The sequence below is a fragment of the Paralichthys olivaceus genome, chromosome 4, assembly GCF_024713975.1.
Source record: "Paralichthys olivaceus isolate ysfri-2021 chromosome 4, ASM2471397v2, whole genome shotgun sequence".
Taxonomy (NCBI): domain Eukaryota; kingdom Metazoa; phylum Chordata; class Actinopteri; order Pleuronectiformes; family Paralichthyidae; genus Paralichthys; species Paralichthys olivaceus.
The window spans coordinates 10,012,613-10,040,579 of NC_091096.1; the positions used below are offsets into that span (position 1 = coordinate 10,012,613).

Here is a 27,967-nt window from a genome sequence, read left to right on the forward strand (position 1 = left end):
AAACAAACCAACCAACAGACAGTCAACGTATAACTCATCCAAGGCCAAACAGTCCCCTTGTTAAAATTTACTAGATTTACATTTTTGTTTGGATCTAGACACAAATTCCAAAGACTCATAACTTTCAGTCGCATACAGCTGACCCACGCTGCATCCTTCCACCAAGCGTCGGGGAAATCTGCTCAGGAGTTTTTATGTTATCCTGCTGACAAACAAACAAATAAACCAATGAACAAACCAAGTGGCTGGGGCCGATGTAAGAAGAGCTAACATTTGAGTTGCTTTCCATGGATGGAGACAGCTCTTGGTGAGAAAAGAAACTGATTCCAAACTTGCATCATTTCTGCTAGATCGGTAAGTAAACAGCTGTTAATGTTAACGATGGCTGTGTAGAAAAGGAAAAAAAATAAAACCTACACAAAACCAATTTCATTCTGTCACTCATATTTTGATTGATATTAAAAGTTGTTTTTTTTATTTCCTCCGTGATGCCAGCCCATTTAAAAGACTTGAACACTGGCCCTTCTGTTGAACTTAAACTCAAGGTCAACAGCCGTATAGTGTATGATTGAATCTCCTATTCATGCATGGGAGGATTGTGAGAACCTGCCTATTAAATCCAGATGGATAGTGGCGGATGACGGACAGATTGCACTCAACTCTCGTGTGAAAGCCCACATACAGTCAGTATGATGTTGATGGTGGTGTAGCTGTTGTGGGGGATGGGTGATGGAGGAGATGCAGAATGTAATGAAATGAAAATATCATTTTGGAACTTTTGTGGGGTTGTTATAAAACAGTGTTGTGCTAAATTAAAACAAATCGGGGTACCCCATGTATGCATGTCATGCAATTCTTAATGAGAAAGAAAACACAGCAAAAATCTGAGATGTAGTTTGTTGATGGTTTTTGATTTTGTCATGCAGAGCTGCAAAGATTAGCTAATTAATCAATATGTCAGTTGACACAAAATGAATCAGCCTTTGATAATCTTTTTATATTTTCAGCTTTTTTCAAGAAAAAATTTCAGACATTGACTTGTTTAAAGTTTCCATGTGTGAGTTGGTGAGTGGTGAGTTGCAGCTGAACACCCCTCACCTTACCCTCCCCTTCCAAACATAAAAAACCTGTGGTAGCGTTCAAAACATGGCGGCCTCCGTAGACAGGACCCCTTCCTTGTGTAAATTGTTGAATGACCTTCGTGATCAATAAAGTATCGATCTATCTATCTAAATATAAAGTATTTAAAAAGGGGGCATTCTAGGGTAAAGAAACAGCAATGTGTACAATTTAGATCAAACACACTAGTGAGGACATTGCTAGGATTCATTTATATTCAAATAGATCCCTTTCACCTAAATCTTACACACTGGACCTTTAAGCTTCTCAACAGTGAAATAATTAATTTGGGCTTTGGACTAAACAAGCAATTTAAATAAGATTTTGACAAATTGAGATATTCCGTATCTCTTATAGACCAAACTATTAATCACATACTGAAGGCGATTTATAAGAAAATATTGTTGTAGTGATGGGACATTTGTCAGACAACAGCAAAACCTTTTACATATTACATTAAATTGCAAACAAAGAGCATCTGTCTCAGGCTTCACAAATAAAAACTGACAGAAAAAATAATGTGCTTCAAAAAACACAACTGAAGGTATTTATAATCATTCCAACAGAACATTTATCAGAAATAAAAGACAATTTACTAAGAAGCATAAAAATAAAGCTTTTTCCTTTGAGCAATACAATCCTGCCTGTTTGATTAAGTAATGATACGTTAACCATGCACATGAAATTCGAAGTCTCTTCACAGGGACAATATGATCATATTCCAACTTTGTGCAGACCATCTTTTCTTGCGCATCAATACAAGATTGTAATGTTTTGGTTTTTTTATGATAACCATGCAAAATGAAGACTTCCCCTCAATGAAGCAGTGATCTACATGCAGAATATCTCAGTTTCCTTTTGAGCAGCAGAGAGAGTTCAGGTGTATTTCCAAGTCTGCTCCAAATAAGATTCTTCTTCTCTATGTGTCAAGTTTGGGGGATTTCCATCGAATTTCACCACTAATGACTGACACTGGTGTAAATTTCTGAGTTCCCAGAAATGACCGAACAGTTCTGTTATTATCTGTATCATAGCTTAGATGTTAAAGTTACCAATAAATGCCAGAAACATAATATGAATGAAGACGCACAAGATTTACACAGTTGTGTAAATATACATTATCACAGAGCCCTACATAATTATATGAATAATTCTGTACAATAGAATATATAACGTAAAAACACATAACATAAAAGTAGTATTGACAAACTACATAACACAAAACAAGGCTTTCAGGGTGATGAAGTTGTGAACAGAAAAAAGCTAAAAGAAAGTAAAAGGGAAAATAGAAGATGAACAAGAGATGGTTTTAACTTACACTTTCCCGCTGGCTGTCCCCGGACCGGTCATTTCTTTGCATGGTGTGTGCCACCTTTAAAACAGGCAATGGACAGAGAGTTCATCAGAAAGAAAACTAACAAATAAAAATATATATATTATAATAATAATAATAATAATAACAGTTGTTTGGAGGTGAACTTTTTTATTTAGCCAAACTTGAAAAGCATATCGATACGTCTGCTGCATATAGATTTAAGTTACTTCATTTATTTTTCTGGCACAAATTGACAAACAAACAGAAACACAGAGAGAGAAGAATTCATTTGCAGGGTTTGAAATTATTTTCCACTAGAACTACCTTGACAGGCTGAGGTATGTTTATACCTCTCACGGGTTTTACGGTTTCAGAAAATAAAAGCTTTGATCTCCTTGACAACTAAGTAATTGTGAATACATGTATGTGTGTGTGTGTGTGTGTGTGTGTGTTGTTAAACAGGTGTCATGTTGGGATTCACTGATTCATTAGAGTGCATTAGGGTGTAAAAGGTAAAGGTCAGTGAATTATCAGCCAGAGTTACGCAACTCTGTTCTGTTTATCTGGCCTAATAACCCAAAGCCCTGCCACACAATCACACACACACACAGAGAGAGACACACTAACACACACACAGACACAGAGAGAGAGAGAGAGAGAGAGAGAGAGAGAGAGACACACAGATATATAGCCAAGACCAATTGTGCTGAGCTGGATGTTCATAACCTTTCACACAGTGTAAAATATTGTGACACATGGAAAATCCTGTCCAGCTTCAAAGGGATAAATAATCATATTCTGTGTGTGGTGTGATTGGACCATACACAGGAAGTCTACGTCTATCTAAGCCTTCCTGTCACGTCTCAAGTTTCTTCTCTTGTGATCAAGTATTGAGAAATAGGCAGAGAACTCAGGAATCCTCATTTTGCTTTTTATAACAATGGCCCCTGTCTTCTTTATATAGGCCTATTTTTATCTTGTATAATGTGTTTTCAGACAACAGTGAGGTCGTCTGTGTTCCACAGTCGTGATGCACAGGCAAGCAATGGATTTATATCAGCCAATCCCATGCAAAGCACCACATACAGCTGCATGCCACTTGCCATCAACTACATAAGCCGTCATTTAGGTCCGTGAGCTTGGAAACGAAACCAACCTCTCTATCCCTCTACCCAGGACTGATCAGCAGCACTGGATGTATTTTCAATGAGAAATCAGCCAAACAGGTCACACGTTGTTCCCTCTCTCCACTCTTTGAATCAGGCACATCCCCACTAAATAGATGTGGCCAGGTAATTACCACAGACAGAAATCCATCGATTGGGCTCTGAGGAGAGGAGAGAAGAGGAGAGGAGAGAAGAGGAGAGGAGAGAAGAGGAGAGGAGATAAGAGGAGAGATTGGCACGGGCTCCGCATGATGTTGCCATGTCTTTCATCATGAGAAATGTTTCATCTGAAAGAGCATCGTGTGCATGACTATGTAGAGAAGCCAGAACATGCAATGCACAGATGCATGCACATGCACTATTATCATCATGTTTATACATCTTAAACATTGGCAATAATGTTTGCATTACCTGTTATGTTATTTGAGTTTCTTACTCAACATACTTTCTGTTGTTTCATTGACTTTCCACTGATTATCAAGATTTTGTTTTTCATGTTTTGTTTTTCATGTTTGCAGCAGTTCATCCTTTAGTTTTGCTGATTTGAGCTGGTGAGAACAGATGAATTCAGGCTGAGGAGAGCACAAAAAATCATGGGAGGACAATGAGAATATACCGATTTGGTCTTTTACTATAAATGCACTTTTCTATGGACTATGTCAGGAGTGCACATAGTCGGAAAAAAAAAAGCTACAAATCTAAAAGGTTTAATGCAACAAGACAGATAATTATGCACATAGAGCACAAGATGGCCTCTGGGCAAACCACAGCCTTGCTCTATGCTCATATTCCGACAGTTATGAATCATTATGCTTAACTGCAGTTATTTGCAGGGTCTATAATCATAACTGATTTTTCTCAAAAAGTACTTTAAATGCAACATCAGTGCAAATATGTACATTTGTATTCCCCTCACATTTATGACCCCTCTGCAGTCATTAAGTGTTAATAATAATAATGCAGGTCCCTGACACTTCCTTCACAGGTACAAGTGCTATTGTTTATTTAGAATTTGTCCAGACAGCAGTATTGAGGCAGTTTATCGGGATTGTACGCTGAGCACATTATGAGGAAACTGACAGAGATGCAAACTTTCCAGGTACTTTGTGTCTTAGTGCACACCACCTTGTTGTCGTTACACAAGCCACTTATCAAACAAAGAGTTGTGATTCGGCTATAAGTTATTCCTGGTAGCTGTGTTGGTTTGAGCATTAGGCTCTTTACTAGTCAGATTAGTCATTCCTGTTTTTCGGGCTCGCTGGTACTGGGTGGGGGTTATCAATTAAAACCCAGGTGACCCAGTGTAGGATTCTGATGTTGAACAACCGTGACAGAGAGAAACAACTCAACATCGGAGCAGCTGTTATCTTTAACCAGTTTTTGCAAACTGATGTCCTGTGCCATCAGGGCTGGCCACTCTCGATCGGAGCTAGCTGCTGTTTGCTGACCCAGGGTAAGTCTCAGTTAAGCAACACTGCCCTTCATTCTCGTGACAGCTGCTAAAAGGTCTATTGTTGCTTGAATTAAACAAAAGGAAATGAAATAAATGCCGACTCATATCCTCCTTTTCCATCTATGACCGATGATTGGGCCAAAGGCTCCAAAACCTGTGACGATTCTGCTAAAATAATAAGCGAAAACAGCTGGAGACACGGCACGGATACAGAGAGCACTGCAGGGGGAGAGGTAGATGAATAAACAACATCACACTCCTCATCTCAGCCAGCCATTATTATATTATTTTACCTTCTCCTGGAACGTGCACTCAGAGGATGAATGTACTTTGGCATTCAAAATCTCAATTAAAACTGCAGCTGATGACTGCTCAAGTTTTTTTTCAATCTTCTCCGCCAGAGGGATGTGAGGTGGATAAAGAGTGTTTGTGCAATTGTGGGCTTTCAATGACACAAACACATTTCTAGACTAAATAATCAGTCCCACAATACTTTCTCTTTCAAGAGCAGATGGGTTTTGTCTTTCTGTGCTGACAGGAGTTATTTGTGTGTGATGGATCAGTGTGGTGGGGTGTGGTTCCACTGGGTATCCACAGGGGGTTGATTTCTGTCTGGGCTCGAGCAATAGGGCCAGAGATCCCCCCCAGCAGAGCGATCCAACTACAGGGAAAAACTGCCTGCTGCAGATGCCACCCCCCCCCCACCCTGTCCCTTTGATACATCCTCTGTTGGCTTTTTCAATTAACTTCCTGCCATCTTTAGGAGAGCGATGAGACTTTATCCTGTGTGATCACATTAGACCAGTGAGCAAAAAAATCAGCTGAGCAATGGCTTCTCCTCACCCGGCGGTAGAAGGTCAGGTCTGTCTAATGTGTTCTAAATTTCAGCTGCCGTGTGAAACGTCTCTTTTCCACTTGTCGAGCTCCCACAGCTGCTTATTGAATAATCGCTCAAAAAGTATCTCAGCCTTTTATTGTGGCCATTCAATCAGCTGAGATGAGCGGGCGTCGCACTGAAAAGAGAGACTTTTGTTCTCCCTGTCGACAGATCTGCAAAGACAATATGAACCATTGATGCATTTAAAAAATTTTTCAATTTGTCAAGCAGCTGGTTGGAGGAAAGTAACCTGAAAATTATACATCAGCGACATTAACATACAAGCTCAGATTCTGAGTGCTTAAATGCAACGATCGGTAAACAAATCAGTCAACGCCGCTGTAAAGCTCCATCTTATACTCTTCAAATTAAAATAAATTACAGCCCATACATCGCAGCGTTCTCAGCATAAATAGGCAGCAACACTTGTTTGACGTTCGCTAAAAGCTCAGTCCATGCTCCATCCAATCAGCCTCATTCATCACAGCCTTTCACTGAAGTGGATTCGTGGAGTTCTTTCACTTATCTAAATATGGCAGCGAAAAATCATTATCACATTCATTAATTGTATTTTGTCTGCTGATTGAAGCTTTAAGAACTCTGCTTCTGTAGAAGGGTGTAGAAGCCTCGGTGTTGAGAAGAGAGCGGCAGGCTGCACGCCCACCGACTGGGCCCAAAACAACAGCGGTGGCTCCTCCAAGTGGTGCTGCAACCACTAGACAGGACAGTAGAAGTAACAGAAAACAAAAGAGGACTCTCAACTTCATTTGATATTTTCCTGTGTGGTGAGAGAGAACCGCGAGCCCGATCTCTAGCAGCCGCCACCTTTGTTTTGCTGACCTTGTCCTGTCCTTTACACCCGAGGACCACCTCGGTGCCACAGCAATTCCTCCATCCATTCATCACAAAAATGAGCTGCCATCAGACCACTGTCACCTCCTGTTAGACAATCACATGCACTGGAATTCCGAGGCATACCAACATATATGTGTGGACGCACACACACACACGTCCTTGAAATGCACCCTGCAAATAATAGATGAGTGCTGTCACTGCATTGGAAAGAATTATGACAGTTCTTATTCTACACTTGAAAACTCCACACTTGAACACATGCAGTGGCTGTATAATTTACCCTCAAGTGTGCACAAATTGAAAATGGCTGAACAGCTCAATTTCCTCTCCATTCACTCCAATGACACTTTGTTGACAGTGACGAGCCCTTTGTAGCAACTCGAAACAATTTCACGGCGACTGGACCAGGCATGAAGACACAATAACATTTACTTGAAATGTAAATTGGCTGTCGCACCTACAGGCTCCTTGAAAATAATTGTCTTATATTCCTTCTATTGTCTGACAGACACAAGTGTGAGTCACGCGTTTCATTGTTTGCTTTTTTTGTGCAGTGAAATTGGGGTCATCAGATGTCGGGGGGTCGATAATGAAGCTCGATCTGAGTAAAATAACCTAGATTCCAATTTCTTCAGACATTTTACTCGACCACTCGGAACGTAGATGGATTCAATTTCTGTAATTCTCACTAAAATCTGACAAATAAGAAATAAACACTGTCTGTTTTTTCGCTGTTGTCTTTTGAAAAATAAATAGTTCAAGGAGGAAGACTATAAAAATAAAAATGATTGTTGAGAATGACTGCTGGGTTATTTTGTCTACACATTGACCTTATTGTGTATTCAGTATTCAACTCCCACAAACCACCTGTTGAGCAATGAATAAATTGTGGTGACGCTGCACCTGTATCATCACCATAATAGAGATTCGAGAAAGAAACACATCTTCTCACCACTTACTGAGACCATTTACACATTCAGGTGGACATTTTCCTTGAAACTTTTTTTTACACTGGAATTCATGAATTAAGTCAAAAGAAAGTTCTACAGCTGTTTTGCTAATTGTCATGTAGTTTGTGCCATCACTTTTTAAATTCTATCTCTTGTTGCCACCATATCTTGGCAATTTGTATCACAACTAATCACACACAAGCCTTCATTATTAAATCCCTCCTAATATCAAAGGCTCATTGTACTGACAATGTTTTACACATGAAGTTCAGATTACTCATCAGGTGGAAACAGTTGTATAATATTCTCTGGGACTCTGGATGGAGTTTTCCAGAGTTGGACTTTAAAAGACAGAAACATTCATCAGGCTCTGGAGTTATACTTAGAGTCAGAATATCTAAGAATCGGATGCATTGATTAGAAGCATTATCTTATTTTTAACACCAATGAATGTCTCCAGAAATGATGCAGGTCTACAGATGACTCTTTAGATTTCACAGTTTGTTGTGTTACTGTCAGTGTTACTGTTCTTTAATTCTTCTCAGGTAAACCAGTCGCACACAACATCCACTGCACCAACAACACAGTGACAACACAGCACCTAAGGAGATATATCTTGGATATGTGACCTAACCTTGGCCTGATGGACACAAGCTCAAATGACTGCTGATCCACATTAGCTGAATGTGTAACCATCGAGCTGTCAACACTTTCAATAAAACCTTTTCAAGATACATGGGCAAAAAAACAGGGTTAATATCAGTCCAATATATTGTAACTCTGATATATTATCAGACTTAGTATAACAGTCCACTTAAAATAACCAAAAATGTTGTTATAATTCCTAGATGTGCCCCTTTGTACGGACCATGCCAAAGTTTGGTGGTTCTTTTCCTGCCCATGTTTATGCCCAAACCTTCCATCAAAGATCATGGAAATCTACTCAGTAGATTTGTCATAATCCTGTTGATTAATAAAAAACAAACATATAGACAGGGGAAAAACATGACCTCCTTAACAGAGGTAACTCTCAGACTTAAAAATAGGGGATTACACAAAACCATTTATCAATTCTACTGTAATTTAATTAGTTTGGACTTGAAGTGTTGCCCGTTAAGCAAGATTCCACATTAAATTTTACTGCCATTTCTTTTAAAAGCCAATTTAACAGCCCTCTGGATGAAAGAGGCTGTTGTCTGTGGCCTTTAAGACTCTATTCTGTCCTACTTGTGTCTTATACTGCTGACTGAAAATTAAGGAAGTCTTTGTGTCAGCAGCAGCTTATTAGTCACCGTGGACCAGTTAAACCAGAAGCTGGGCTGTGAACAGCCTGCACTAAATTACCACACACTGCCACTGTCAGTAGAATTAGTGCGTTGTGCACCAACACTAGAGTGCAAACAAACACTCAGCAACAACTTCCTCAACATCAGAAAAACGAAGTACTTATTAAATTTTAAAGACTCACACAGTTCAAATGAAATAATTCTGAAGATGGATGAAAACAATTGGCTGCACTGCTTTGAAGTTGCAGCAGGGGGCCCCAGAGAGCTATATTTGATATTACTCCTAGTACACAACAATAAAGAAATGGTAAATAATACTACATTAAAAAAAATCTGTTTAAATAATGATGATTTAGAATATAAATAGTAACAACAATAATAATAATAATAATTTCATTTCACTACACCTTTCCAGATTATAATGTGTCATAAATAAACACGTTAATAATCTAAGTAAAACAAATGGGATTAGGAGACGCAAACACAGATCAATGTATATTATACAATTAATAATAATGAATTATACTGTACATCCAGCAGTTATAGCTCAGCTGAACTTGCAGTTTTAAGGATTTCTAAAGTGTTTCTAAAAAATGTTTTTCTCATCTTGAACTGTAATGAATTTCTGTTTCCATACCACACACACACACACACACACACACACACACACACACACTGTCTACTCTCCCCCTCCTCCTAAACGTGGCCTACTATACTGATGACATCAGTGACCCAGGACAGTGGCAGGCCCTGCAGAGCTGGAGGGATGAGTCACTCCCACTCTCCACACATGCCTGGCAGCAGGCACGCAGCGGTGAGCTGAACCCCAGCCTGAATCTCTCCCATCAGATGTGATTCAACGTGGACGCTGACGACCGAGCGAACGCAGTTTCCTGTGCTGTTCAACGTGAAGGTCTTGAAAACCTGTTTTTCTTCCCAGCTAATGACCTGGTTGGAGAATGACTGGCAGTTTATTTAAAGCTGGGTGCCTCAGCATCTCTTTCCATATGTTTATATGAGATCGTAAGAGAGATGCATTTTTGTTAGGGGATGACATTATTCAGGCTTTAAGAACGATTGGAAGCCCTTCCTATTCAATCAAGTCAAAACCAACTGCAGGACATTGTCATCATATAATAAACAAGGACAAAATCTAGTTAAGTGTCTTTGCTGCTTATTATGAAGCTCACAGTACAGGCCAATCATCAGAGGTTTCCTGCACACGCACACACGCACACACACACACACACACACACACACACAGAAAACTCTGACTCTGCATCTTAGCACATCAGAACCTCACCAGCCAGGGTGACCGTGTAAGATTTGTCCCTCGGCACAAAAGCTCCTGTATAAATGTGCCTGTTCTGTCCGTGCTACATTTTCTTCTCTCCCACAATATTTCATGCCTTTGCTCAGAAACCTGGACTCATTTCCCTGTATGTTAAAAACAAGACACGAGAGAGTTTGGAGCATGAGAAAGCAAATTTTTATTGGCGATAATTTGTTTTTACATCATCTCTCAAAACTTATTTTTACAGAATGGCTTTTACTTTTTGATGGTTTTAGCATGTTTCTTTTATCCTTTTCCTTTGACGTTAATGATGTTATTTATTTATTTTATTTGTTGTCCTTGATTTTAATCTTCTATCATATTATTATGTTCGATGTTTTGTTCTCTTGTATTTTCTGTTGTCCTCTTTGTGAAGCACTTTGAAATGGCAGTTTTTAAAATGCACTACAAACAATACAGTTCTATCTTTAATATTATTACTCTTTAAAATTCAGTTTTCATATTAATAATATTTTTCTGTGTACATCTTGTTTGTAGTATTTCATATTTCTCTGATAACTTGATGCGGCAACAATGTTTTCACAGTTTCACAACTGCCTCCATTTTGAACTTCAGAGGCGACTGTCGTTATTTTAAGTGTGTTTAGCTGATTATGCGTCTACACATAGTGAGGGCAGAATATAGTGTTTCAGTCCCTGGGGATCCACACACATTAACAACACCATGTTCAAAGCCAGAGTTTGAGCATTGTCCACCTTCTTGTGTGGAAAATGAAGTCACAGCAAACCACACAACCTTTTGTAATTGTACTGCAGTTCCTTTGAGCTGTCCTGGAAAATATGGTGCACAGAAATGATGGTGCGTGTGGTGGAGGAGCTACCTCCACTGAGTGGGTGATGTGGACGTTAATCTGGGTAAAGGTAAGCAAAGCAGACAAACCAATAAGATGAGCTTAAATCTGTCACCACTCTGCCGCTCTGAGGTGATTTGTCTTCTCTGATCTCTCGTCATGTTATGTAAAAAATCCCTGTGTCCTCTGAGCCCTAATTTGGTCCTGCATCACGAGGCGGAGCCAGAAAGCTGATCCATATCTGAAATCTTATTTTTATGAAAACATTTCCAGTGACAGAAACTCAAGGAGGGAGGGCAGGGCTGATTTCTCCAGTGAACCTCTGCAATGAGCAGATTTAGTTGGTTTGAAAAGGCTCCAAAACCAGAGAGAAATGTTCAATAACAGACGACCATAAAACCAAGTGTTTTCCAGCAGATGCTGGAATGCACTCGGTTATTTAAACTATGTAATTGGTGCATAATAATGTAAAGATGGATTTTTCTCAACAAGTCAACTGAGAAGTTCACTAGACTTCACAAAAGCTCATTTCAGTAGAAACTTGACCTCACAGCACACAGCTCATACTGTAAATGCGTCTATCCATTAAATTACGCGCGGTACAATACGTTTGTAGCTCGAACATTTGTGCGCCTGATTTATGAGATGGAGCCGAGTGTTCATCCATCTTCATGCTACAGATCAACATGTTAAGGGACACAAGATTCATTTAGTTTCTGCCTGAGGCGTGTGAGACGGCATCCTTACATGGTTACGTAGAATTAGACCCTGAGACCTGACTTCACTCCCCCACCCACTGTGGTGAGACGAAGAAACAGGGAGTGGGAGTAAGATGGCAAATTAAGATGGTGACATTTAAGAGCAGAGAGCATTTATCATGGTTGCAGCAGGAGACAAATGAAACCAGGAGCAAACAGACAAAAAATAATCAAAACAATTTATAATTCATATCCATATATGGATAAATAAGAGATAAATGGGATGAGGAGGAGGATAAGAAGGTAATGTATAAGTGATTGTTAACTATTATTGCAAGGTGACAATTTGATTCTCATCAAATCCGCTCTCAAAAGGAAACAAAAACATTGTGTTTGTACATTTACCATGGAATAGAACTATCATATGATATATGGATTGCATTTATTTATATATTGCTTCTCTAGTCTTATTGACCACTCAAAGAGCCATCAGGGGTAATTTAGGGGTTAATATTCTGAAGATGAAGAAATATTTGGTTACATATTTATAGGTTTTGACCATAAACTGTAAATAGAGAAGGACAACGCATCTCTACTTCCTCCCACTGTCTGGAAATTAGGCCAAGAGATATAAACACTGCCATCTTGAACATTTGGAGCCAGAATCTGTACATCTGCGATCAGGGGCTGGAGCCGTGGTAGCAAGGTCGTGCTAATACATGTACTCGACCAATCTTGAGTCAGTCCCAGCTGTCAACCATGACCTTTCACGTTTTTATAGCTTCAAATGACGATGTGTGATAAGAACCCAGCAAACTGACAGAAACCATCATTGAGAAAAATGTATTTGACTTTTTAATTTGGTCCATGCATCCACTTACATGGAGGAGGTGGGATTTTTGTCCTATACTGCAGCCAGCCACCAGGTGGTGATCCTTGGCACCACTTTTGGGGAGGTGTCATGTCTCTGGCTTTGACTCCATCTTTCACACACCACATTAAGTTCAGAAAAGAACAGGGAGTGACAATTTTAATTGTCTCCTCATCCCACATTACGCACAGAGACATGTGGAATCTATTTGTGTGTCAAACACCCATCAGCATGTCGTCATTCCCCCGATAAAGCTCCTCCACACCCAGAAGAGAATTAACTGTAAAGTGAGATGAGTGAGATTTATCTAAATCCAGAAACCCCCCCTCATAGGCAGCAGCTGACAGACTCCACTAATACAGCAGGTAATCATTAACCAATGTTATGAACGCAGATCCTCATGTATAAGATTAAATCTGACAGAGTAGCAGCAGCATAAAGCCAACAGCTGATCAGATGTTATTTTGTATAACATTTGAACATGTTTTTATAATATCTATATTAAATATAAAGCACTTTGAGCTGCATTACTTGTATGAAAAGTGCTATACAAATAAAGTTATTGTTATTAGAGGAAAGTGCCAAATGTCAAATTTCAAGACTAATTTTTCAGGTTTTTTTAAATCTTGGTGCTCAAACATGAATGATCATATTCTATAAGTCAACAGCATGAAAGCATCTTAATACATGAAAAGAAAAAGTCAAATAAGATCAGACAATTCCAAAATAGTTCATAAATAAAGGGACAGTGTGGGGGATTTATGGAAAACTATTAGCACAGATGGAACATAATGAAATTTTGAATTCTGGTATTTTCTTGACCTGAGAATGAACCTTTCATATTTACATCAGGAGCGGCTCCTCCTCTGTGCAGTCCACCACGTTTCTACAGTAGCCAAGAATGGACAAACCAAAAACTGGCTTTAGAGAGGGCGTTTTTACGTTACCTGAAGGTTCTCTATATGTGCCTGGTAGAGAGGGTGAGGTGAGGGGTATTTAGTTAGTTGCAATATCCAACTTCCCCATTAGATGCCACTAAATCGCTAAGATTATGTTGAAAGTCGGCGACAATAGCAGATAACAGATGCAAGAAAAACGGCTTTAAAAAATCAGAACCTGTCCAGAGGGTTGTCTCCCTTATTGATATTTAACTGGGCAGAACAGACATTGACTCAGCTTAGGCACCCGACAATTTACCTTTTCCTGAGACATTATTTCTATTATCACACAGGATATTTACAGAAAAGTCCATTCAGATTCCAGTTAGATGTCACAGAACGTAGTCTGATTATGACTCACATCAACATTATTTCCCAGGAGTTGTTTACACTCAAATCCAGCTCATGCGTCATCAAGCAGTTGGTTACTGTCGTACATGTTGATGTCTTAAAATGCTCGGAAACGTTGGACTTTATAGTGTGATTAAAGCTAAGGTTGGTAATCCTGGAAAAGCTAAAAAAAAAAAAGCAGGTTACACATTGAAAATAAGGCAAACTATACATTCCAACCCCTCACATCGGCTCTCTCATCAAAGTTATGCCCTTAAAACCCATGAACGTGCACTGACAAGCAACTGCCAACTATTCGCTCGCTAACTTGCAGAGTCCAGGCAGGGTGCGCACAGACAGGCAGGTCAGTTAGTGACAGGTATGCAGACCAATCATTGGTTGTGTTTATAACAGTCCTGCAACTTTTTTCTCTTTCAGACAACCCTACCTTTAAGATATACACGTCTACATAATGTGACCAAGGTCAAAATACATGTCTTATTTTGATTATTGCTTATTCTTATTCTCAGTTGTACTTTTTCTGGTTAAGGTTGTCAGAATATGCTGTTTTCTTGGAAGTGACTTATTCAGACTGTTGTTTTGATCAGGTTAACATCTGAATATCGATGTCTATGTAAAGCTGTCTGTTTGAAAGTGTGCAGCAGGCTTTTTGTTTGTAATGGCTATACTCTCTTTGGCCTTTTGATACGGGCACACAACATGAGTTAGCTCTTTTCAAGCCGACCCCAAAACTCCACCCTTATTTCAGGAGGCAAAAAACTCAAAGCAGCAACAGTGGAAACACCAAAAACTGCCCTTTGACATGACTGGATTGTTGTTAGGTGAGTTTACAGACTGAGTTTAAATAGACAAACGTATTGAAGGTGCACTGAATAAGTGTTTCAGAGAGAAGGGTGTTTGACATGAGTGTGGCAGGAATTATTTGCAACATCCTGGATGAGCAGGTTTCTTATCAGGTCCTCGAGCTGATAAATTAAACAGGACACCTGACCAAACGCCCTTCTTTTTATATAGCCTCATGTCAACTGGCAAACACTTCCTTCTGGCAACAAAGCATGTGTGACGTAGATGTCACTCACACAACGTACATTTTGTAAAGACTATAAGCTGAAGTGAGTCATTTTTTGGCACTTGTGAAAAAAAGTCTAATAGCTGTTGCAGGGGGATAAAGAGTCGAAAAATCCATGTCCCGCCCCTGATGTTTATTCAACCCTTCCTTGCACAAACACTAGCTGTCAATGGCACTTAAATCCAATTACTCAGCAATGTGTGCCCAATCCGAGCAACGCAACCAGCTCTCAGTGAGAGACAAGCCAACATGTTGCAGTGCATCTTGATCCAGTTGTTACTCTTTTTGTCTCACTGTTACACGGTCTTTGAAACGCTGAATGTTCTTATTTTGCTGCTCCTTAACTTTTCTAAGTGGAGTTCAGGATTTCCTGTGTTTTTAAGAGTAACATAAGCGTGACCCTTGTCCAATTATAGAAATTTGGACAAGGGTCAGCAACTGTTTATGGAAAGTTTTTCCCATGGCACAGGAAAAACAAAAGTATTTTATATTTGTTAAACAAGGCACCAGGATGTGCACTGCTACACGAGATGACCAAACGATGACGAGTGCATACCATCACTCTCGAAGGACAAAATTAAGCCCCCCACACATACACACACACACACACACACACACACACACACCCCACACACCCATTGCCTCCACAATTCAGATCCCAGATTACTTGCTCAAGTGTCTGTAAAAGCAGTGTAAGCTGTTACTATTAACTTAACACAATGGCAGGACTTCCAGTGAAACAATGGAAAGGGAAGTACAAGTGAACCCCAGGCCACAGCTGCTTTTTCTTCCACTCCTGCCTCATGTTCCCCGCAGATCATTCTTCCTGCCTAACGTAACAAGGACGCACAAACACGCAGATAAAGCCGAGATCCGCTCAGGCATCCTCATCGGTTTCGTCACGTCCCAGCTAATGTTGTTGTACATGACATCAATTAGAATCTAAATCTGCCCGATGCTGACCATAACATTGTGGCTTCATCCTGAGACATTGTTGTTGCTGCAGCTCTCCTGATACCGTCCAGCTATGCAGAATGATGGTGCATTGGGCCGTGCAGCAGAGTGGAGGAGACACAGAGGGGAAGGAAGGAGGACGTTGTTGTCTGTGCTGTTTTGGACATCTATGTAACTCATTATGTTCATATCATGGGACAGTCTCAAGGCATGACAGCACGCTGCCTTTTAAGGGTCTGCAGAGGGAAGACACTCCATTAAAAGGTTCAAAAGTCACACATGTCCTTGGATTTAATAGCAAACAGCACATCCATCACAGGATTTGTGGCAATTTCCCCAAACATCTGATGGCAGGGAACATCTTTTACCTCAGCAACAAACCAGGCAGATTCCAAAGAAAATCTGCTTCCTGTCACTTTAAAAGGTAAAAACAGATGTTAAACTAATCGGTGAAAGTGAGGATCCTCTTGAAAAGGATGAGATGACAGAGCGGGATTTGACTTTAACAAAGAACAAGCCAGTAAGTGAGTGAAGTTGGAAGGAGCAGCAAAGTCCCAGGATGACCTCTAAAAGCCCTGAGCGCATGGAGACAGTCCTGCTTGTTGTTATGAGAACAGAGTTTCCAATAAAAAAATACTTAAATGCCTTTGGCATTGTTTGCTTAAACGTGTGTGTCTGTGTGTGTGTGTGTGTGCCTCTGCACGAGAGCTTTAGAGGACTTCTGCATACTCTCCCTTGCCAGAAAAAAACAGGGGGAAACAAACACTGCCTTTATTACAGTAATGAATCTGCTTTGAGAAGCAAATTATATAATTTTTCCATTGACCCCCACTCAGAATGCCAGGAATGGCTCAGGGAAACCTGTGACATTTGACTTTTTGGGCACTAAACACAGCAGCCCTCTGCTGCTGCTTGACCCCTGACCCAGAGCTTCAACATGCTCGCATCACAGCATCACTCACTATATCAGTCATAACTGCTGCTTACGGATCTGATCACGACAAAGCCTGATAAAAACTTGTGAGGCAGTTGTCACTGTAAGTTTAAACATCAGTGTTTAAACACAGACATGCAGCTGCAGAGATGCTTTTTCAGCAGATTGATATTAAGGCATTGCAGTGCAGATGCTTTTTATCCAAACACACACGTCTCCTTGACTTCAGAGGACATTGCATTGACTTCCTGGAGACTTACTCTAGCCTTAATCATAGTTACTACTTGCCTAACTTTAACCTTAACCTGACCTTAATCTCAATCTAACTGTAAAACCTCAAATGTGTCTTCATCTTAAAATTGAATGATTTACATAATGGGGACTTTATTTTTGTTCTCATGAGACAAGTCCCCATAATGTCACTGCGTACACAGATGTAGGTCCCCACAACACTATAAATACCTGGACCACACACTCACACACAGGTTTGCCCAGCTATCCTTGTTAGGACTTTGCATTGAGTGTCGCTCATTTTGGAAAGCCTCAACCAAACCTAATCCCTAACTTTAACCACAACTCAAACTTAACCAAACCTTACATCTTACCGCTAACATTTACAACTAAATGCCTATCACTAATATAAACCTAATTCTAACCATAAAACCTATAAACAAACCTCAAACAACTCATTGAAAGCGGGTCAGAGAGTGAGGACCAGTGAAAATGTCATGACTTTTCCCAAAATGGCCTCACAAAGATAACTGTACGAATACACACACACACACACACAGTGTACATGGAGCCAAGCTCATTACTCTCTCCTCCCACTGACTGACAAAGGCAAACAGCGACACTCATTCAGAAAAACAACCAACAATACAAGCTGAGATTCCCTGATTCCTGATTCCTCTTCTCTGATGCTGTGTGGTTTTTAAAGAAGCTGCTGACTCAGCACACGTCACTCACTCAGACTTCAGTCTAACACGGTCTGATCTCTGCAGAGGAGACCCTTCCTCACACACTGAGGAGGAGAGCACAGTCGAACCCTGTCACAAGGGTCAGTCTCATGGCTCATGATTACAGCCAGTGATGCTCAGGTGAAACAATGAGCTCAGTGTGCCGCTCTCACAGATTCATCCACGTGGATTCGAAGTGCAGGCTGGCAATCTGACAGCATATATTTGCATAGTAGAGGTCAGGTCCAAACAAGGCTCCCTGTGTCGTACACTGCAATAAGGCAGCTCTGAGATGAGCAGGCTGACAGATAGGCGGACAGGTAGATTATAGACACTACTGGCTGATGCTTTGAGGAACAAACGACAGGAGAAAGATGCTTGTTTGGACATTTATGATGGACGTCATAGGCCCAACTTTTTTGGGGCATATTCTTCAATCTGAGTTAAATAAAATAGAATATCACTCAGGAGAGCACACACCTCCACCCAGTCCCCATAGGTTCCAAACCAAATCCATCTTGTTCATTTAGACATAGTTGTAAAACTATTGAACATGGATGTTTACTTTTTTCTTTATATCTATATCTATATATATATGTATATTTTTATTCTTATTTTTGTTAATTTTTCTCTCTTTCTTAAAGGTACAGTGTGTAGAATTTTGTGATATCTAGTGGTGAAGTTGAATGTTGCAGCTGAACACCCCTCATCCTCTCCTTCCAAACATGAAAAAGAACCTGTGGTAGCTTCAGTTGTCATGAAAACTCAAAAGGTGTTTAGTTTGTCCAGTCTGGACTAATGTAAAAAACATGGCGGCCTCCGTAGAGAGGACCCCCTCGATGTAAATATAAAGTATTTAAATATAAAGGGTCTTGTCTGGGGTAAAGACAACTACTATTCATACAATTTAGATGAACTAGTGAGGATCATGAGGATTATTCTACATTAAATTTCTACCAATGATTCCCTTTCACCTAAATCTTACACACTGGACCTTTAATGCCCTTCTGCTGCTGTAATGTCCAAATTTCCCCAGTGTGGGATGAATAAAGTCTTATCTTGTCTTATCTTATATAAACTAACCATTCCTGACTGAGTCCACATCATCTCAGCTACACATACACACACATGGTGGCTACAGATTTTGAAACATATTTGTTAATGAACAAAAGCTGAGAAAACCCACACCCCTGCAATACATTTCAATGTATCTTCAATTAATCAGTTTATCTTTTTTTTTGCCATCGCATTGAGGAATCCCCTCCTGTCTCCTGTGTACTGTGATACAAGGAACATACATGAGAGTTTCTCACATCTTCATCTTGGCAAGAAAGGAAGAAAACGTGTCGAACATGTTGAACTATTTCTTTGACTAAAACCGATGTTAACTAGAAGTTTGAGTGCATATAAATTAAATTCAGTTCCCTGAACATGCCTGACTTTTTTTTTATCAATTATTTCCTGTAAAAAGAAAGAGATAAAAATATTCCTGGATCTGCCCATTTGTCCGCATCCCTGCCAAAATGTAATGGTTTCTTTCTTGGCCCATGTCCCTTCCTTCCACCCAGTTCAGTGGAATTCCTTTCAGTAGATTTTACGTAATCCTGCTGACAAACAAACCAACCCACAAACAAACAAACAGAGCAGGGGGAAACATAACCTCCTTTGTGGAGGTAAAAATGTGATTCGAAGAGCTGACGGGGCAAACTGGTTTTTATGAAACAAACTTCATAGCTTTGGCATCTGAGCACGTCTGAGAGGGTGGCTGGCATTTGAAATATAAACATGCTCCATGTGTTTGTTATCAGGTCGTCTGCCAATTCTGCGTCACAGAACTTTTTAAACTCACTCTCCATCACATACATCACAACGAGCAAAAGCCTGTTTCCTTGTTTGAATTAACCAGCTGCTTTGACTGCTGGTGTGATAAGAGCGTGTGTGGAAATCGGGGGGGAACTGCTCTCTGACTGATCAGCAGAGGTGATAACCCTCTTAAAGGGAACCGTTTCTGCCACGTGTGGAAGTTTGACATGAAAAAAAGTGACACATGGAAGCACTTTTCACCTCCACACAAAACAGACACACACTGACGGACACATGGCGCGCCTACTTCTATTGTCCCCCTCTCTGTGTGTGCCATCACCTCCCCTCCCCTCAGGGTATAAAAGAGGGGGCATCAGGATGTATTAATCTTTGTTTACACTGGAGTCAGACTCTAATGCAAACAATGGCTGTGTCACGTCTCGTTCTCCCTGAATTTATGCGTGACTGCAGCACAATTTGGAGCAGGCCTATTTATAGCCAACTATCCACTGCCATCACCAGCAGCAGCAGCAGCAGCCTGCAGCCTGAAAGTCACACCAGCAGGAGAGTTTTTTAAGGGAGGTGAGGGGGGGGGGGGGGGTCCTTGAGCTCGTTTGTCAGTGAGGAGCATTGCAGTAAGAAGTTTGCTGCTGATGAGCTTCTTGTCACCTTGAAGTCGCACTGCACCGCTCCCTCCAAACCCCTGAAGCACAAGGCTGCTATGGACAGAGACAAGACACTTTGAAAGACGTACACGTACTCTGACTGATCACATGCTGCCTGCATGTAAACACACACACTTCTCACTTGCACATTGAGTGTGTGCATGCAAACTGTGCAGAGGAGGAGCTGATGTGTGTATTTTCTGTCTGATGTCACAGTTAAAACAGTGATGTGTCCCTTTTCCTCCAATAGCCCCCCCACACACACACACTACTTCTGACAGTTCATAAAGAGACTCTGTGAACTTACTTTATGTCCTTTGGAGAAACTTCCAGAAAGAGTTGACTTATTCCACTGCGTCCCTGTCTGCTCCCAATCAGAGAAGAGACCAAAACAAACTTAAGTGTGTGTTGTTCATCTCCCACCACCACACACACAGAGATTCCACTCCTCCTCCTCTTCTTCCGTTGCTGTTCACTGACTGATGATGCTCTCTGGAAGTAAGGAGGAGGGAACAAAGCTCTGAGCTCCAAGGCCTCACAGCCAATCACGGCAGTGTGCTTCCTGCCTCTCGGCCAATCGTGTGCCTCATGTTGCTCCGGCCCGACCCACAGACCAACCCACCGTCCCACCCCTCTTCTCCTGGAAGTTCCACAGTTGAGGAGGAGAGGAGTGTGACAGTGGAACAGTGAAGCTGGGCAATTAAACAATATCAATATTATAGCAATGTGCTTTTAATCTCTCTTTGAGATGATCAAGTTTATGGTTTAGTTTCTTTCTTTCTTTTGTTGTTTTTTGTCTGAAACTTGATGGAAGGATGGGACACGGGCCAAGACACTTCCAAACTTATGACAAGGATCGGGACAAACATTTATTATGCCTGGAAATAATTTGTGGATCTTGATGAGAAGAATCAGGCATATTTAGGGGACTGATATCCACAAGTGGGGGAAACTTCAACTTCATTCAAGTTGCTTTCAGAATTATTTAAGGAATAGAAAAACATTTGTTTTGTCTTTCTTATCAATATAAAGATATGAACATTTATATCATTTTCATATTTGTTCATGAAAACATGAATGTGGGTTCGAATCTTCTGGGTTCGTGTTGCCCTCGTGTCTGCAAGGGTTATCTCAATGTCCCTCCCACAGTCCAAACACATGCAGTTAAGACTAATTCAACATTGACTGAGTGTGAAGGCTTACTTGTGTTTGTACTTTGGCCCTCTGATGTGCTGGTGAGCTGTTCAGGGTGTACCCTGCTTCTTGCCCAACTTCAGCTTCTGGAGATATTAATATCCAGAGATTCATTTGAAGTGTTTATCCAATTTTTGGATCTATTCATGGAAAAAATACTCAGAAATGGAAACATAACACACAGAGGAATAAACACTGAATGTGGTTTGACATATTAGTAGAAGTCTGCATAGTCGCACACCCGCAAAGGAATTTGCAGTTCCCAGAGATAATGAGGAATACCACTGCACCCTGAGAAAGAGATGAATTCTTAATGGTCTATGTGTGTAACAACACACTGATGAGGCAGATGTGGTTTGTGTTTCTAAGCCAGTGGATATTTGCTCAACTTGTAAACTGCTGAAACTAACTCATATTTATTTATTGAAGTGACGCGCACACACACACACACACACACACACACACACACACACACACACACACACACACACAGAGTCAGATGCCTTTGTTTTCACCCTGGAGGTGTTGGTGCTACAGTGTTTGGTCAAGAGAGATACTCACCTCAGCCATGAGGTGAATTAAAGAGAGGCGGGACTCTGAGCTGCACAAAAATGTATCTGGAACATTTGGATCACGATCAGAGAAATAATTGTGCGCAAATCTTTGTTTGAATATTATATTTGCACAATAATGATGATGACTTGGCGTGAGGACTTAGAATATATTAAATCTGTGACAACTGCTGACCACCAGTTCATTCTTAACCTCGGACAATGCACTGTAAAAAAAAACAAATGTAGAAAACACTAAATCTTAAATAGTTTGGATAACACACTTATTCCCCTTTACTGGTCAACACTTTGATAACAGGTTTGACATCATTAGCCAGTCGTGTCTGTCATAAAGTTGTGTTCATGTTCTTCTAAACTTTCTTGTGGTCGTCATCTGACTAGAACATCATGGCTTCATCCACGGCTCCTCCAGCCTACATGCCAAAGTGTTTTTGGGAAGATACTGAACTCCAAATTGCCCCTGACAGCTGAACCAACAGCTTGTGACTGGTGTGTGATAGAAAAGTGCACAGTCTTGTATGAACATATGTGGGAAGTAGTAATTGTGGCTTGTAGAGTAAAGAGCTCTGAGTGATCAATAAGACTAGAAAAGTGCTGCAGCCCATTAAGCACTACATTTACTATCAGCAGTGGAGTTAGGTGGTGGATTGAGTTCGGTCTTGAAAGTTGCTTCGTGCAATTTTGTCATTCACCCATTCACACACACATTCATACAGTGTATCTGTCACTTTCTATCACACATCGCTCACACACTGTCGGCCACCAGGAAATATTCGGGGTTCCGGGTCATGCCCAACTACATTTCAGCATGTAGAACAGAGGCTGGGAATCAAACTAATCCGCTTTTAGATAGTGGACGACCCTCTTTTCCTCCTGAGCAACAGTTGACTCAAGCACTCAACTTTAGAGATCAGGGAGAGATTGAGGTTTATTTAAATGTAAATAAACACATGATATATAAATCAAGTCACTGTAAACCACAATCAATAAACTGCTATAAACCTACATATAACCAGAAAATCTTTCATAACGATAAATAAAACTCATTTTGTTCTCTAAGATCAGATCATTTGCCACAAACACATTTTTCATTATTCGGTATCATCATATTTGGTACTGACTAACTACAAACCAACAACAGTAACTCATCTTAACAGAAAATGTATTAGCTGCTGTTAAAATGAAAAACATGCCAAAGGTTATCTGCCGGTCATGTTGATGACATATTGTAGCGATGACGACCACAGCTGGTTATTTGAGTTTGGTCAGAGCGATGCTACTCTCATACACGTCTGTTTAATATAAAGCTACAGCCGTCAGTTATCTGCTGTTGTCATAACAGTCTTCCCTCATAACGCTGCCATAAAACAAATAAGTGTGTTAATCTGGATGAAAGCTCCACAAAACAACACCATGTCACCATAGCGATAAGTGAAGCTACCAATGACTTTCTGTGTGGCCTGGCGGAGCTGGTCTTTAAATGTCCCTGGTGATGTCATACTGATGTCATCAGCTTGGTTTATAAGACTTGCAATTTACAACAGATTCCAAACTGGGGGCATAAAAGCTGACAGATGTGGGCTTTCATTAGGCATGAAGGGTCCAATAAAAAAGTGACACAAGTGCACGACTGCATTATGGGAAATGTACAATCAAGCAATTTTGCAGCTTGACATACACAAGGGACCGAAAATCACCTGATGTTTTTCAAAAATCTTTTTTTTTAATTTGATCTCATGCAATTTTCTATAACTTTCGAAAGTTCCGTTAGTCCACATGTCCCTCTTCATCTTAACAACTTTTCACAATGAAATCCCACAGTTCGATTCCAGCCCGTTTTGCTTCAGCCTACACATACTGTGTCTCTGTGACTCTCTTAAAGGGATGGTGCTTTAAGCACAGCAGTTTTCCTCCCTTTGCAATAAGCAGGTACACAGATAAGAAATATTTTTACCATTGTGATTGTAATGAAAATATGTATTAACTTAAACACTTTAATTTACAGTGGATTGTTAAAAAAATCAGCAAGAAATGTGACAATATGAAAGAACTCTCAGCATGCTACACGGTATTAGATTGTTCAAGCACTTGTTAAAATGGATGGGGCTGCAAGTTGTTAATTCAGTCACTGCACATGTGTACATGAAATGAAGGTTACCTCTGGATGTTCTGCTGTGCTGTATGAACAGTTTGATGGGTGAAACAGTGCAGAGCAGTGCACATGTACTAAAGCTTTGCATGACAAACATCAGGACTGATCAAATCAAATCAAAGTGTGCACCTCATGAGACGCCCCTCTGGACAACTACTGCTGATTCTGCCTGCCGCCTTTTCTTACAACTCGTGGAACATGTTCAGCTCTGGGCTCTCGTCCAGACAAACAACAGAAAACATCACATTACTCACATTGCATTTATATGTCTGATTCCAGTGGCCAGTACATTTTCCACTGCAAAGCTAAAAGAAAAACAATATGGCGAACAACGGCCGCAATAACACAGAGAGCTCACCAAAACACCCAGAGAGATGAAGTTATGAGAAAATGCATCTGTGCTGTTGATTCTTTAGAGAAATCACACAACACATTTTGAGTTAATGTCTTATCTTGACCGAAGAGACTCGAACATGTACACACTGAAGGTAATGTGCCTCTTCCCTCATACACATATTGACCTGGAACAGAACACGAGCAGCTGGAACAGACAGTTGAACAATGATTACATTTGAATCAGACCAGATTTTCAGCCCATCACATCCAGTTTTTGGACAAAAGTATTTCAGGAATCATATTTCTTCCCAGAGAGAAAGACGCCCTGTTAAGTTTTTCTGGATTCAAGAAGTTGAGGCCTGATGGATGAACGTTGCGGGCACACAGCTCTTCTAGGAAGCGGTGCACAGGCCACACAGCCGAGAGGTTGATTTGCGGGAGATATGATGCAGATGCTGGACTCCTGATTCACACTCTGTCATAGGTAAGGTGGGTGTGTATCAGAGATGATTGTGGAGAATGAGGTATGTCACATGATGTGTGTCACATGATGTATGTCACATGATTGGAGCAGCGCAGCTTGAGTTGGCTGCCAGAACTAGCTTGCTAGCGTTGACACCTGGATGTTCTGGTGAATGTTGAGAAACTGGAGATTTTAGTTTTTTTCCTGGTGTCTGGTTCAGTGTCAGACTTTTTTTAATTTTTATTTGTTTTGCATATATACGTATTTGCTTTGTGGGGATTAAAGGGATAGTTCACCCAAAAATGAAAATTCACTCAATATCTAGTAACCATTCTTATCCAGGAGCAGTGACTTCTGGGAGTTTTGTCATGTCTGTGAGGATGCTTGTAAAGAAAGAAGCCGTCCAAATTAAATGTCCTAAAACAATTTCTATTTGTTTTCACTCTCCAGTTTTAGTGAGGATAAAAGAAACCTGTGTGTGTTCATTTTGCATTTTAATACTCGTCTTGTCTTTATCCTGAGCTAAGATAATCCTCCTCGGACATATATCGATCATCTCATTTAACACTTGACATATTTCCTAAAATGTCCAACATCAATAAATCTAAATAAATGGTGAATTCAGTTTTTTGTCTGGAAACCAAGCCAGCAAGAATATAACCAGGCAGACAGGGATATACAGCAGCAAGACAGTGGGTGGGACCCTCAGGGGGCAGCTGGGCAAACAGGCAGACAGCAAAGCAAGCAGAGTGAAACTGTGCGAAGCTGTCTGGCCCAGAGGCTCGTCAGACTCACAGGAGGGGAAGGGGTTCTGCTAAAACCATGCAAAGGGTATACAGTTTGTTATGACTTTGCATCAAAACATCAGGCAGTGCAGAAATGAATCTACAATTACATCTGTAATTGGTCAGAGCAAAGGGAAATAGTTTACGTGTTTAATCTGAAAACCCTGAGGGATGGAAGGCTACATGAAGATTCCTTTAGCTCAGGAAAACTATGAAAGCCGGCTACATACATAATCTCTCTCTGCTGCCTGTTGTTAAGCAGATATGACAGCTTACAGCCACAGAGGCAGCAGCTGACACACACACACACACACACACACACAGCCGACCACACTCACTCTGCTGAGGCCTCATTGGAACACAAGACAGCGTTCAATACATTGGTTTCTGGACAGACGATATACTGCTGCGAGGTAGGTAAGTACATGGAAAACACCCCTGGGTCTAATAAACAGTGTATTTGTTCCACTGCTGCGTGTCAGAGAGCTGCTGTGAAAACTGTTGACATCAACCATCAGAGCGGGGGGGGAGTGAGAGATGCTCCTCATGATGAAGAGACTGTAGTTTGGCCTTAAGGAGCAAATGCACAGTTGAAGTCAAGCATCTGTAGAACATTCACTTTGCTCAAGACATGGAGATTGATAGAACATTACATTTGACCATAGGTTGGCTCTGTGATGCAGTGGCAACCTGTCCTGGGTGTATACCGCCATCTGATGGACGGACGGACGGACGGACGGATGGATGGACGGACAGACGGACGGATGGATGGATGGATAGGCTGCCAGACCTTTTCTTCCTGTTTTTTTTCAGTAAATACACTTAACAAGAGATAGAAAGAAAGAGAAAGGGACAGAGGAAGATGAGGCAACCAAATACCCACAATTATCTAAAATAGCAATAATTATTCTCAGAGAGCCACCTGCTCTCTACTGCTGACAGCCTCAGCAGTGCACACACACACACACACACACACACACACACACACTTGCTCTTGTTAATATCAAGGACTTAATGTACCACCTGGCCGACACTTTGCTCGGCTACATTCACGCTGCATAATCACTTTTTAAAAGGTTGGAAAGATGTGACCAACCAAAATGGGATTCACCTCCATCAACTAAGCACTTTCTTATAGTCTAATCCCTAAATCCACTCCTCTTCTATCAAGGAATTTGTCTCTCAGTGGAAGAAGATTGTGTTTGGCCTCCTTTCTTTTGTCCATCCTGTTTTTGCTGCTCTCTTTTCCCCTCCGGCAGCCTACGCTCGCTCCCAGACTCTCACAACGTCTCTTTGTTGATTGTCATAATTTACTGGAACATCTCCAAAGCGCTGTGACCCCTCGAAAAGGTGGAAAATCAGGACGCACATGGACGTATTCTTGATGTTAAGAAAACAGACGTGCTCAGACCTGGTCAGTGTTGCACATGATGCACCGCGGCCTGGAAGCGCCTTGATCTGGTGAATTACAGCTCCCAGATAGAAAGCAATTACTGTGGCGCTTTTGTTCTTCCTCTTATCTGCTATCAGCTCATCCTGTGGACTACTGTGACATTATAAAAGCCCTGTGACTCTTCTTGGCAGGAGACACAGGACTGGACACATCACTTTTTGTGATGTACAGTGTGTCACCTTTGTTTATGGCAAAGTGTGACGACACTGACTTCTTGAGTCACCATCATCAAAAAACCACAAAAGGTTGGTTCCAACACTGAATGATTTCCTCCATTTTGTGTGTTAACAACATTATATAGACTGTATCTAGGGTTTCAGGGGCCATGGATCAAACTAAAAAGTCAAAGTACACATCAAATAATGTTTTTCATGGAAGGCTAATAGTTTCTGTCATTTTACTGATGTGGAGACGGGTCGTCCATCTTTATAAATCCACAGTTTAACAGGTAATGACTCAAATAACAATCAAACTCTCAAAACCTTCAACTAATCCTGATCAGATTAAAGGTGTAGGTACTAAGAAGTATGTGATGACACCGTTGTTTTGAGAAATTATCACCTTTTTAAGCTTTGGCAGATTTTTTTTAGTTTATATAATAGCGCTTT

General features: G+C 40.7%; 1 protein-coding gene across 2 annotated transcripts in view; it reads right to left on the reverse strand.

The window, feature by feature from the left end:
* pde4d (phosphodiesterase 4D, cAMP-specific) overlaps positions 1-20,891 on the reverse strand; it is a 166,018-nt gene extending 145,127 nt beyond the window's left edge. Inside the window, exons 1-3 of one of the 2 annotated variants that reach the window (XM_069523627.1) lie at positions 20,712-20,891; positions 3,591-3,761; positions 2,438-2,491 (exon numbers count right to left, since the gene is read on the reverse strand). In XM_069523627.1, coding sequence (XP_069379728.1) covers positions 2,438-2,479 — 42 coding nt within the window. In that variant the 5' untranslated portion in view covers positions 2,480-2,491; positions 3,591-3,761; positions 20,712-20,891. The remainder of the gene's footprint in view (positions 1-2,437; positions 2,492-3,590; positions 3,762-20,711) is intronic. The other variant, XM_069523626.1, reaches the window with a different exon arrangement.
* Between the last annotated feature and the right edge of the window lie 7,076 nt (positions 20,892-27,967).